Source organism: Oncorhynchus keta, chromosome 19 (genome assembly GCF_023373465.1).
Source record: "Oncorhynchus keta strain PuntledgeMale-10-30-2019 chromosome 19, Oket_V2, whole genome shotgun sequence".
Lineage (NCBI taxonomy): Eukaryota > Metazoa > Chordata > Actinopteri > Salmoniformes > Salmonidae > Oncorhynchus > Oncorhynchus keta.
The window spans coordinates 70,697,433-70,710,577 of record NC_068439.1 but is presented as its reverse complement, the minus strand read 5'-3'; the positions used below and the strand labels follow the sequence as shown (position 1 = coordinate 70,710,577).

The 13,145-nt window shown below is 43.9% G+C and overlaps 1 protein-coding gene across 1 annotated transcript in view; it reads right to left on the bottom strand.

Moving 5' to 3' along the window:
* The window catches only part of LOC118398803 (AT-rich interactive domain-containing protein 1B-like), a 111,291-nt gene that overhangs the window by 15,046 nt on the left and 83,100 nt on the right, over positions 1-13,145 (bottom strand). The window contains exons 19-22 of the mRNA XM_052471224.1: positions 8,161-8,312; positions 7,938-8,059; positions 4,735-4,944; positions 3,688-3,886 (exon numbers count right to left, since the gene is read on the bottom strand). Of these exons, the coding sequence (XP_052327184.1) occupies positions 3,688-3,886; positions 4,735-4,944; positions 7,938-8,059; positions 8,161-8,312 (683 nt within the window). The remainder of the gene's footprint in view (positions 1-3,687; positions 3,887-4,734; positions 4,945-7,937; positions 8,060-8,160; positions 8,313-13,145) is intronic.

The following is a 13,145-nucleotide window of genomic DNA, read 5'->3' as shown; positions in this document are numbered from 1 at the left end:
TACACGTTAGAACTTTCCTTCCACTGAGAGTATTTTGTGGAGATTGTTGACAAAAAACGATAATGAAATATATTTAAATTCCACTTTGTAACACCAAAATGTGTAAAAAGCCAAGAGGTGTGAATACTTTCTGAAGGTACTGTATGCATGCATGCATGCATGCATGTACACACACACACACACACACACACACACACACACACACACACACACACACACACACACACACACTCCTTCCATGAAAAACCGACCAGGTGAATTCAGGTGAAAGCTATGATCTCTTATTGATTTTACTTGCTTTTTGCAATGTAAAACACACATGTTTCCCATGCCAATAAATCCCTTAAATTATCACCTGTTGAATCCACTTCAAATCAGTGTAGATGAAAGGGAGGAGACAGTTTAAAGAAGGATTTTTCAACTTGAGACAATTGAGGCATGGATTGTGTGCGCGCGCCATTCAGGGGGTGAGGAAAAAAATATTGCTTTGAACAGGGTATGGTATTAGGTGCAAGGCACATCGGTTTGAGTGTGTCAAGAATTGCAACTCTGGGTTTTTCACTGTGTGTATCAAGAATGGTCCCCCACCAATGTTCCCTATAAGACTCTGCGCAGAATAATTATCAATATCAATGTTAACACCATTAACATTTCCCTTTACTGTGGGAATTGTGATTGAATCAATGCAACATATTGAAACAAAACGAACTACAGAAGAGTAACTGTTGCTGTAGGCAGAATGCATCTGAGTAGGATTCTATTGCATTGACATGCACGACTCCGCCCGTACTATACACAGACCAGTGCGGCATAACCAATCAGAGCTGCACTATTTGCAAATAGACCATATCCATTTATGGCAATGTGCCATTCACTTTTGAACTGGACTGTGTTTACAGCATGTGTGGTCATGAGTAGATTAGAGCTTGTTTTGAGATCAGAGCTGCATGTAGCCACTTGTGCACATTTGATCAAATCCTTTGCTAATTAGTAAATTATTAGCCCAGTTATAGATCATTTCTAAATCAGTAATAGGGGAGTGATTGCTTCCAGCTAGAGCACAAAACATGTACATTTCTAGACATCTTTGGGGGGAAAAAGTCCAGTTATGAGCTTTTTTTTGTCTTAAAGTGGCAGTGTTGTATTTTGAGACAGGCTTGAATAAGCCAAGTAGTCAATAGGCAGAGGGTAGCATCATTTGTCTGAATGTTATTAATATAGTATCGGAATAATAATAATACCATTTCATTTTGTAAAGTGGTTTCTTGTATCAGACAGCACATTGTCAGTCACCTTTTCCTACATTGAACACCACATATTGGCTGCTACTGTAGGCTGAATGTTATGTAATGCATGTTGTCCATTGTTTTTGATGGTAGGCCTACATGATCAAATAGCCACAGTAGCCTACTTAACCACGGTCTGAAAATAACTTAAAGCGAGTACAGCATCAGTGGTCACAGTAAACGCTCACTCAGCAGACCTGAAATGGAGTCAACATTGGCCAACATTCCTGTTGAACACTTAAGACACCTTGTAGAGTTCATGCCTGGACAAATTGAGGCTGTCTGAGGGAAAAGGGGGCGCAAGTAAATATTAGGAAGGTGTTCCTAATGTTTTGTACACGCAGTGTAATTAATATACACACACCAAAATATAGAGGCAACATGAAACAATTTCAACGATTTTACTGAATTACAGTTAATATAAAGGAAATCAGTCAGTTGAAATAAATTCATTAGACCCTCATCTGTGGATTTCCATCCGCCATGCTCAGCCAATCAGAATGAGTTTTTCAATCTTGGGAGCCAGGACCAACCGCTCACCCACACGACACAATACATGTGGTCTGCAGTTGAGAGGCCTGTTGGATGTAATTCTCTAAGACCACTTTGGAGGTGACTTATGGTACACCAATTGCATACTACTTCAAAACTTGAGACATCTGTGGCTTTGTGTTGTGTGATAAAACTACACATTTTAGAGTGGCCTTTAATTGTCCCCAGCACAAGGTGCACCTGTGTAATGATCACGCTGTTTAATCAGCTTCTCGATATGCCACACCTGCCAGGTGGATGGATTATCTTGGCAAAGGAGAAATATTCAGTAACAGGGATGTAAACAAATTTGTACACAACATTTGTGCGTATGGAACATTTCTGGGATCTTTTATTTCAGATCATAAAACATGGGATCAACACTTTACATGTTGTGTTTTATATTTTTGTTCAGTATTGTTAGCAATTGTGCTAACACTAGTTAGCAAATGCCTTCAAACTGCACATAAAAGATGGTATCCATGAGTTAATCTGACTAGGGAAGTAGATACCAGGTTTCATTGCCAAAATCCTGTAGTATCAGTTTAATGAGAAAGTCCTCCAATCCTGCATCACGTGGTACTCTGTGTATACAGCTGTGGGACCTACCTGACTGTATAGCTGCCACTCAACTGGGCAAGTCATATAATACATTTGACAACATGCAGGATACATGTACAGTACTGGAATGGTGGAACAATGTAACTATCTGATGCAGGCTAGATTACTCATAGCAAAACCAGACAGCATTAAAGGCTGCTTAGTCTAGTAATAATGTTTGAGTCCAAAATGGTACCCTATTCCCTTTATAGTGCACTACTTTTGACCACATCACTATGGGCCCAGGTTAAAAGTAGTGCACTACAAAGGGAATAAGGTGCCATCTGGGATGTGCATCCAATGAATTCAGCATTTTACATTTCCCATTTGTTCTTACATCAAAACCACTCTGTTCTTCTCATTAACGATACAAGAACAAAATTAAAGAAACCTCAAACCTGACATCTATAAAATAAAAAGTGAAACAATTCAAGACATTAAAAAGCCTGTCTTGTAATAATCCCCACTGAATGAGAGAGAGAGAGCCAGAGACAGAAAGAGAGCGGGTGAGAGAATGGGCCAGGCTGGCAGTAATATGCATGTGTTGGTAAATGAGAGATTCTCTGGTGCCTGATCCGCTGCCAGCCAAGACGCCACGTGTTTCAACTCCAAAAGTAAACAATGAAGAGTTTCAGCCACAGGCGCCGTCTCGCTCTCTAGCTCTCTCTCCTTCTCTGAGCATGAGAACTCACGTGACCCTACCATACTCACACACAGAGACAGTGAAAGTGAGGGGGAAAAAACTACTGCCCCACTGGTCTGTGGGAAACTAGGTCAGACTTAGGTCATGGTTGTTTATATATCAGACAGCCACTCCACACTCCTCCCCTATTCAGCTTCTCTAGGGGGAATCCCTTCCCCCGCAGCTTGATAGCCCTCTCTCTCCCACAGTCTAACTCACACTCTGCATCTCTCCCTCACGTTCCCTCTTCCCTGCTCCCTCTCTCTCTGACATCAGCCATTTCGCCTGGGGGGATCTCTCTCTGTGTGACAATCACCTGTCAGACAGAAATAGGATGCACATGCAAGGAGGGAGCAGCCAGCCCAGGGAGAATGGAGATGGATAGATGAAAAGCTGGGTGACTGAATGGGTCTGCCTGTGGATATATGGACATGATCCTGGTCATGCCTGTTTATAATGGCTTTGTGTGGGTGTACATGTGTCAACCCCAGCAGGTAGCTTATACCTCTAGTCGACACACAAGTGATCCCAACCCTGCATAGCGTGCAGCTCAGCTAGGAAAGCTACAGTCTCCAGTGTTTTACTCACCCGGTGAGGGTGGCTGGATCTTAGCCTGTTTCTTGGTTTCCCCCGGGATCTCCAGCGGGGGCTCCTCTCCCCGCTCCACCCTGCACTCATAGGCAAACAGGTACTGGATGTACTGCTTCTTCAGAGAGCTGGCAGAGCTGCTGGACGTGCCCACGTTGAGATGGGTGGACAGCTCCCTCCACTTCTTGCTCTTGTTCACCTGCAGGGGGAGGGGGGCATATGGCCGACAGGAGACTCCTGAGCAACCAGGGCTGAGTATGAAACCGTATATGATGGGGTAGAACTGGGACGGGATAGCCAGCAAGGGCCATAATGTAGTTAATTTAATAGCACACTGGGATTGGGTCAGGGAGCAGACCAGGGTCTAGATTTTGCCTTTGTCAATTTTTAATGTCATTTTGACATCCAGGATATGCCTGGTGGTCAGGCAGCTTCCTCCAGGTCCCCTTTCATATTTCTACTGACAGGGAAGTATTAAGGTAGATAGGGAGACAGATGCGTGACCAGGGCTTTAGACCAAGTGGCAGAGACGGTATATGTGTTGCGAACACAGGAGTCACACAGGTCGCACCATGGCCAGGCCCCCTCTCTCTCAAACACACAGGTCTCACAGACTCACCATGGCCAGGCCCCCTCTCTCTCAAACACACAGGTCTCACAGACTCACCATGGCCAGGCACCCTCTCTCTCAAACACACAGGTCTCACAGACTCACCATGGCCAGGCACCCTCTCTCTCAAACACACAGGTCTCACAGACTCACCATGGCCAGGCCCCCTCTCTCAAACACACAGGTCTCAGACTCACCATGGCCAGGCACCCTCTCTCTCAAACACACAGGTCTCACAGACTCACCATGGCCAGGCACCCTCTCTCTCAAACACACAGGTCTCACAGACTCACCATGGCCAGGCACCCTCTCTCTCAAACACACAGGTCTCACAGACTCACCATGGCCAGGCACCCTCTCTCTCAAACACACAGGTCTCACAGACTCACCATGGCCAGGCACCCTCTCTCTCAAACACACAGGTCTCACAGACTCACCATGGCCAGTCCTCCTATTTCTCGAACACACAGGTAGAGGCGGCACAGATCCAGGGGCTTCCTGCCCACGGCTGGCAGCATAGGTACAGGCGTGCCCCTCTCCTCCATGAAGGCCAGGTAACGGTCCACCCACACCTGCCTCTCGGGCTCTACGCCCATCTCGTACAGGATGCGAATCTTCTCACTGGTCATGGTGGCCGGGCTGGTCTTCTAAAGGTGCGGGGCATAGAGTAGAGGGGGAAGGGTCAGTCAGGGCTACTACTGTTGTCATTGCTTATGGAGCACGGTCACGAGGGTCATGTAGACAGAAACATGTTCAACATCCAACTGTATATTATTATATGACTTGTTGCATTCAAGCCCAGTTGAATGGGAGCTATACAGTCAGGTAGGTCCAACAGCTGTCTACAGACCGAGTACCATGTGATGCAGGATTGAAGGACTTTCTCATTAAACTGATACTACAGGATTTTTGCATTGAAACCCGGTATCTACTTCCCTAGTCAGATGAACTCATGGATACCATATTTTATGTGCAGTTTGAAGGAATTTGCTAACACTGAACAAAAACATCAAAACGCAACGTGTAAAGTGTTGGTCCCAGGTTTCATGAGCTGAAATAAAAGATCCCAGAGATGTTCCATACGCACAAAATGCTTCTCTCAGATGTTGTGAACAAATTTGTTTACATCCCTGCTAGTGAATATTTCTCTTTTGCCAAGATAATCCATCCACTTGACAGGTGTGGCATATCAAGAAGCTGATTAAACAGCATAATCATTACACAGGTGCACCTTGTGATGGGGACAATAAAAGGCCACTCTAAAATATGCAGTTTTGTCACAACACAATGCCACAGATATCTCAAGCTGAGGGAGTGTGCAATTGGCATTCTGACTGCATGAATGTCCACCAGAGCTGTTGCCAAAGAATTTCATGTTAATTTCTCTACAATAAGCTGCCCCCAACATCGTTTTAGAGAATTTAGCATACGTCCAACTGCAGACCACGTGTATGGCGTCGCAAGGGCGAGCGGTTTGCTGATGTCAACGTTGTGAACAGAGTGCCCCATGGTGGCAGTGGGGTTATGGTATGGGTCGACCACAGACAACGAATACAATTGCATTTTATCGATGGCAATTTAAAAACACAAATGCCATGGAGGCCCATTTTTTTTTTTTTTTTTTGGTATTTGTGACCAACAGATGTATTCCCAAACATGTGAAATCCATAGATAAGGGGCTAATTAATTCATTTCAATTGACTGATTTCCTCATATGAACTGAAACGCAGTAAAATCTTAGAAATTGTTGCATCTTGCGTTTATATTTTTGTTCAGTATAGTGTTAGTGCAATAACATTGGCTCGCGAAACTACCTATAACTTCCTTCATACTGGACACAGAGACATAAAATGGTATCCATGAGTTCATCTGACTCAGGGGAAGTAGATAAAGGGCTTCATTGCCAAAATCCTGAAGTACCCCTTTAACATACTCAGTCATCAATAACAACCAATACAAACAGAGAAGCATTTGAGCCCTTGTGGTGCAGCAGGACTGCCAGGTTACCGGCACCGTATGGAGAGAGATAGGAGAAAAGAGTGTAAGAATGGAAAATTATTGGTCCAATTGTATACATGCCTTAAATGAGAACGTCTCGGTCACAAACATCACCACAATCATATTTCAGACATCAAAAACAAAGACACTAGAATATAAAAACGACAAGCTGTAAAAAACTAAGCAAAAAAAGGAAATATATAACCAATCCAACAAATGAAAAATGGAACAGAAGTGAAAGCGAGTTGTTGCGGCACTTATAGGGCTGGTGGGCGTGATGTCCTCCACCCCATGACAAGAGGACAGACTAGCAGGGGGACGGGGGTCTGGGACATACAGGGCAGCTACAGCTCCTCTCAGTGTGACGAGGAATAGATGGGCGTACACACTCATACACACGTCAACACACAACAGGGCCACGTGATGAGAGATGGCAGGAGTTTGAGAGATTGCAGTCTGACTTTATCCTTTTCCCTCGCTCTCTCCAAAACATAGTCACACACCCATGCAGAAAGCACACAAACAGTAAAACCTGTCCTCAAAGACATCCTGGGAGAGTAAGAACTCTGCTGTCTGCAGCCAATGGCCCACTCTCAGTCACACACTTGGTACAGCTCTGTTCAGCGCTCACCTGGAGGCTTTAAGGCAAAGCACACAGTGGAAACTACATGGTGAGAGGAGCCATACAGACAGATTGAGCAACGGCATTCTAGGGCAGTCTGCCAAACAGGTGCATGGCAGGAGCTTCAGCAGCAAAGGCCACAGCCATTATTACTAGCCCTCAAGTTGTCATGAGTGGAAACATGAATCCACGCAAGCTACTGCTGTTGCCATGACAGCAGAAATGCACAAAGCAGTCAAATGTATGAGGAGTGATCATTAAGTAGACACAGAAGAGATATAATAGTGGTTCCTCTCAGATCAGTTGGGCTGACAGTCTTCAGTTTGTGATCAAGAGGATGTTCTCACAGCCGGTAATGAGGTGAGGAGACAAATGAACACAGAGGGAGAAAAGCTGTTCAACGTTCACACAACTCTCAGTCTGGAACCAACCACACAGATGCGTGCAGAACCAAACCAAGCGAGGGGGAACTTGAAACACAAGGGAGGGAGGGAGGGAAAACAAGGGGAAAATAGAAAAAACCCAAACTCTGACAAGAGAAATAGGAGCTCATGAGAGAGCACAGTGAACAGTAACAAGTTATTTGCAGTCGAAGGGAGACGGTTATTTTAGCGTGTCTGTCTGTGTCTATCACACATCCAAATCAGTCAAGAGACAGGCAGGCAGACAGAGACATGAGTGGGGTAATAATGATCAACAACTTGCTGAAAAGAGAGTAGGTCTTTTTACCATAAAATAGCACTGCTATAAAGAGGCATTTATTTTGGAACCGTCTCCCAGTAGTAACAGAAGGTAAATAGAGAGATAGAGAAAGCGACGTCTTCCTTTAGAAAATCCTCACAATGATGCCAAACACAGGATGTTTTTCTCAATTCTCTGCATTCCTTTTTGTCTGCTGCCTCATTAGATGCTGTGTTTGCTGAGCTTTGCCACATTCAGGTTCCTCTTCCATACACACGTGTTATTAGGACATGCTTTGAGAGGTACTGACGAGGGGCCTGTTAGAACTGGAACTCCTACCTTGGGTTTAGGTGGGGGCTCGGCGGCAGGACCAGGAGTGTTGCTCTCCCTGTACTGCTCTGGAGGTCTCGGTTTGGGGTCAGTGGGACACACCATCCCCTCTCCTCCCATAAGCATGGGCCCTGTGGAGGAAGGGTGGAAAAAGTTCAGCCTATTTTTCACTGTTATACTGGGGCTTGTGACTGTCTGGTATACATGGACAGTGTGCGGAGTAGGTAGATACCGGAGGGTGCGTTGTAGGGAGGTTGGGGCCCCTGTGGGGTCATCCTCCCAGAGGTGTTGGCCCCTGGCTGCTGGCTGTAGGGGCCAGCAGGGCTGGAGGCCACCCCTCTGGGGCTCATGCCTGGATGGTGAGGCATGGGGGGCATTCCCTGACTGAAAACCAAAGAACAAGAGATTGGGTTAGTCATTTACCATCTCCGTAATACACAACGCTATTACCAAAGGCTTTATATTCATACACTACATTTAACTATTAGTGGAGGCTGGTGAGGGGAGGACAGACCCATATAAAAATGTCTGGAATGGAATTGAACCTCAAACACAGGGAAACCATATTGACCTGACGGACAGATTGAGTTGTGAGTGAGACACTATGAATAATGCATGTTGGTCATCAAAAGCATCAGCAGCTTTTCTCAACTCCAAAACACACAACACAGGGACAGAGAAGAAACGTTGAAGACGTTTTAAACCCCGTGGGAAATAATACCCACATCAAAAGGCTGGGGAGTCGAGTGAAAAGTAATACCATTTATTTCCTGCTCTTTTCCAACCCCCAGCCAGACTTCCTGGGTGCTGAACAGCACACTGAGGGTGGGTCCTAATAATATCCCCTTCCTTCCAAAGTATGCACTTGTTCACTTCCCTTCACTTATTTGGTGGTGGAGAAAGAAATCATGCCCTGACATTTAGGCTGCTCTATTTAACCTGGTAATGGACCCAGTGAGGAGAAAGACGAGGTGAAGACTCAGTGGTTTGGTGATTTGGCAACTAGGCTATTTGCCCCACAGGCAGCCAGCCAGCCACACTTGATTCCTCCCACTTAATTTCCCCTCTAAGGGAAATGTTATGAGGACATGTCCCTCACCTCTAATGGAGTTACATTCCCAACCAGTTAACCATTGTGTGTGTCCCAAACAGCACCCTATTCCCTATATTTAGCACTACTTTTGACCAGGGACCATAGGGCATTGGTAAGAACTAGTGCAGTAAGTAGGGAATAGGTGGGCATAGTGGGACGCAACCATAGTCTTCTCCCAGCCCCAAACTAAAGTATGTTCCCTCTGGATTGACGACACTATATATTGGTCATTGAGAGGCTTTCAAACCACCGATCGGACATATTGCCAGTCGCCAGTAAGAGCAATCTTCCATAGGAATTCATGGAATTTCAATTAAACCTTAAGGACAAAATTACATGCATTTAATTATTTGTTTGTTGTAGTGGGGACAGTGACATTAGTAATGTCTAAAAATGATACTTTAAGTAAAATATTTGTATATATGTTTTGTTTATATCACATAATTTAAAAGTATGCATTAAGGTGTCCAATATAATAATTGTATGTAGACGTTAATAAAAGCATTTCTATAGGTTCTAAAATATTTGTTACAATGGAGGAGAGCCAAGATGGAGGCACAGTGGCTTCAACACCATGCCCCCTCAGTCATCTAGTGCCTTTGGAAATGATTCAGACCCCTTGACTTTTCCCACATTGTTACGGCCTTATTCTAAAATGGATTAAATAAAATCTACACAATATACCCCATAATGACAAAGCGAAGAGGGTTTTTGAAAGTTTTGCAAATGTATAAAAACAGAAATACCTTATTTCCATAAGTATTCAGACCCTTTGCTATGAGACTCGAAAAAAAAATGAGCTCAGCTGCATCTTGTTTCCATTGATCATCCTTGAGATGTTTCTACAACTTGATTGGAGACCACCTGTGGTAAATTAAATTGACTGGACATGTTTGGAAAGGCACACACCTGTCTATGTAAGGCCCCACAGTTGACAGTGAAAGTCAGAGCAAAAACCAAGCCATGAGGTTGAAGGAATTGTCTGTAGAGTTCCGAGACAGGATTGTGTCGAGGCACAGATCTGAGGAACGGAACAAAAACATTTCTGCAACACTGAAGGTCCCCAATAACACAGTGACCTCCATCATTCTTAAATGGAAGAAGTTTGGAACCACCAAGACTTCTTAGAGCTGACCACCTGGCCAAACTGAGCAATCGGGGGAGAAGGGCCTTGGTCAGGGTGGTGACCCAAGAACCCGATGGTCACTGAGAGCGCTTTAGAGTTCCTCTGTGGAGATGGGACAACCATCTCCATAGCACTCAACCAATTAGGTGTTTATGGTAGAGTGGCCAGACGAAAGCACTTCCTCAGTAAAAGGAACATGAAGTTTGCTTGAAGTTTGCCAAAAGGCACCTAAAGACTCTCAGACCATGAGAAACAAGATTCTCTGGTCTGATGAAACCAATATTGAACTGTTTGGTCTGAATGCCAAGAGTCACGTCTGGAGGAAACCTGGCACCGTCCCTACAGTGAAGCATGGTGGTGGCAGCATTATGCTGTGGGGATGTTCAGCGGCAGGGACTGGGAGACTAGTCAGGATCGAGGCAAAGATCAACGGAGCAAAGTACAGAGATTAAAACCTGCTCCAGAGCGCTCAGGGCCTCAGACTGGGGCAAAGGTTCACCTTCCAACAGTACAACGACGCTAAGCACACAGCCAAGACAACGCAGAAGTGCCTTCAGAATAAGACTCTGCGTGTCCTTGAGTGGCCCAGCCAGAGCCCGGACATCTCTGGAGAAACCAGAAAATAGCTGTGCAGCAACGCTCCCCATCCAACCTGACAGAGCTTGAGAGGATCTGCAGAGAAGAATGGGAGAAACTATTTAAAACACCTGTGTTTCAAGCTTGTAGCGTCATACCCAAGAAGACTCGAGGCTGTAATCGCTGCCAAAGGTTCAATTGTGGTGTTTGGCCACTGGCAAACAAAACACACACACACACACACAAATACCCCATGATGTCAAAGTGGAATTATGTTAAGAGTTATTGACTAATTTATTAAAAATGAAAAGCTGAAATGTCTTAAGTCACTAAGTATTCAACCCCTTTGTTATGGCTAGCCTAAATAAGTTCAGGAGTAAAAACGTACTTAACTTCTCTAGGGTAGGGGGAATTTTGGATGAAAAGCGTGCCCAAATTAAACTGCCTGCTACTCAGCCACAAAAGCTAGAATATGCATATAATTAGTAGATTTGGATAGAAAACACTGAAGTTTCTAAAACTGGTTGAATGATGTCTGAGTATAACAGAACTCATATGGCAGGCAAAAACCCGGGGGAAAAAATCCAATCAGGAAGTGGGAAATCTGAGGTTTGTAGTTTTTCAACTCTTGGCCGATCGAATACACAGTGTCTATGGGGTCATATTGCACTTACTAAGGCTTCCACTAGATGTCAACAGTTTGACGCTTCTACTGTGAAGGAGGGGGGAATGAGAGCTGGATGAGTCAGAGGTCTGCCAGAGAGGCACGAGCTGGCCAGGCTTGTTCACGTGAGTTAGCTTGCGTTCCATTGCATTTCTACAAAGGAATTCTCCGGTTGGAACATTATTGAAGATTTATGTTAAAAACATCCAAAAGATTGAATCTATACATCGTTTCTACGGACTGTAACGGAACTTTTTGACTTGTCGTCTGCTCCCAGTGATCGCGCGTCGTGAATTTGAAATACTGTGCTAAACGCGCAAACAAAAAGAAGGTATTGGACATAAATGATGGACTTTATCGAACAAAACAAACATTAATCTGTCGTTCTGCCCTTGAACAGGCAGTTAACCCACTGTTCCTAGGCCATCATTGAAAATAAGAATTTGTTCTTAACTGACTTGCCTAGTAAAATAAAGGTAAAATACATTTGTTTTATTTTTTATACAAATTTTATTGTGGAACTGGGATTCATGGGAGTGCATTCTGATGAAGATCAAAGGTAAGTGAATATTTATAATGCCATTTCTGACTTCTGTTGACTCCAACATGGCGGATATCGGTTTGGCTTGATTTGTTGTCTGAGCGCTGTACTCAAGATTATTGCATGGTTTGCTTTTTCCATAAAAGTTTTTTTGAAATCTGACACAGCGGTTGTATTAAGAACAAGTGGATCTAAAATTCCATGCATAACAGTTGTATCTTTTAGCAATGTTTATTGTGAGTATTTCTGTAAATTGATGTGGCTCTCTTCAAAATCACAGGACGTTTTGGAACTACTGAACATAATGCGCCAATGTAAACTCAGATTTTTGGATATAAATAACTTTACCAAACAAAACATACATGTATTGTGAAGTCCTACTATGAGTGTCATCTGATGAAGATCATCAAAGTTTAGTGATTAATTTTCATCTTTATTTCTGCTTTTTGTGACACCTCTCTTTGGCTGGAAAAATGGCTGTGTTTATCTGTGACTTGGCTCTGACCTAACATAATCGTTTGGTGTGCTTTCGTCGTAAAGCCTTTATGAAATCGGAGACTGTGGCAGAGATTTACAACAAGTGTATCTATAAAATGGTGTAAAATACTTGTATGTTTGAGGAATTTTAATTATGGAATTTCTGTTTTGAATTTGGCGCCCTGCAGTTTCACTGGCTGTTGACGAGGTGGGACGCCCACGTACCCTAGAGAGGTTAACAAGTCACATAAGTTGCATGGACTCACTGTGTGCAATAGTGTTTAACATGATTTTTGAATGACTACCCCATCTCTGTACCCCACACAAGTATCTGTCAGGTCCCTCCAGTCAAGCAGTGAATTTCAAGAACAGATTAAACCACAAAGACCAGGGAGATTTTCCAACACCTCACAAAGGGCACCTATTGGTAGATGGGTAAAAAAAAGAAGCAGACATTGAATATCTTTTTGAGCATGGTGAAGTTATTAATTACACTTTAGATGGTGTATCAATACACCCATTCACTACAAAGATACAGGCGTCCTTCCTAACCCACTTGCCGGAGAGGAAGGAAACCGCTCAGGGCTTTTACCATGAGGCCAATGGTGATTTTAAAGCAGTTACAGAGTTTAATGATTGTGATGGGAGAAAACTGAGGATGGAGCAACATTTTAGTTACTCCCCAATACTAACCTTATTGACAGAGTGAAAAAAAGGAAGCCCGTACAGAATGCGCATAA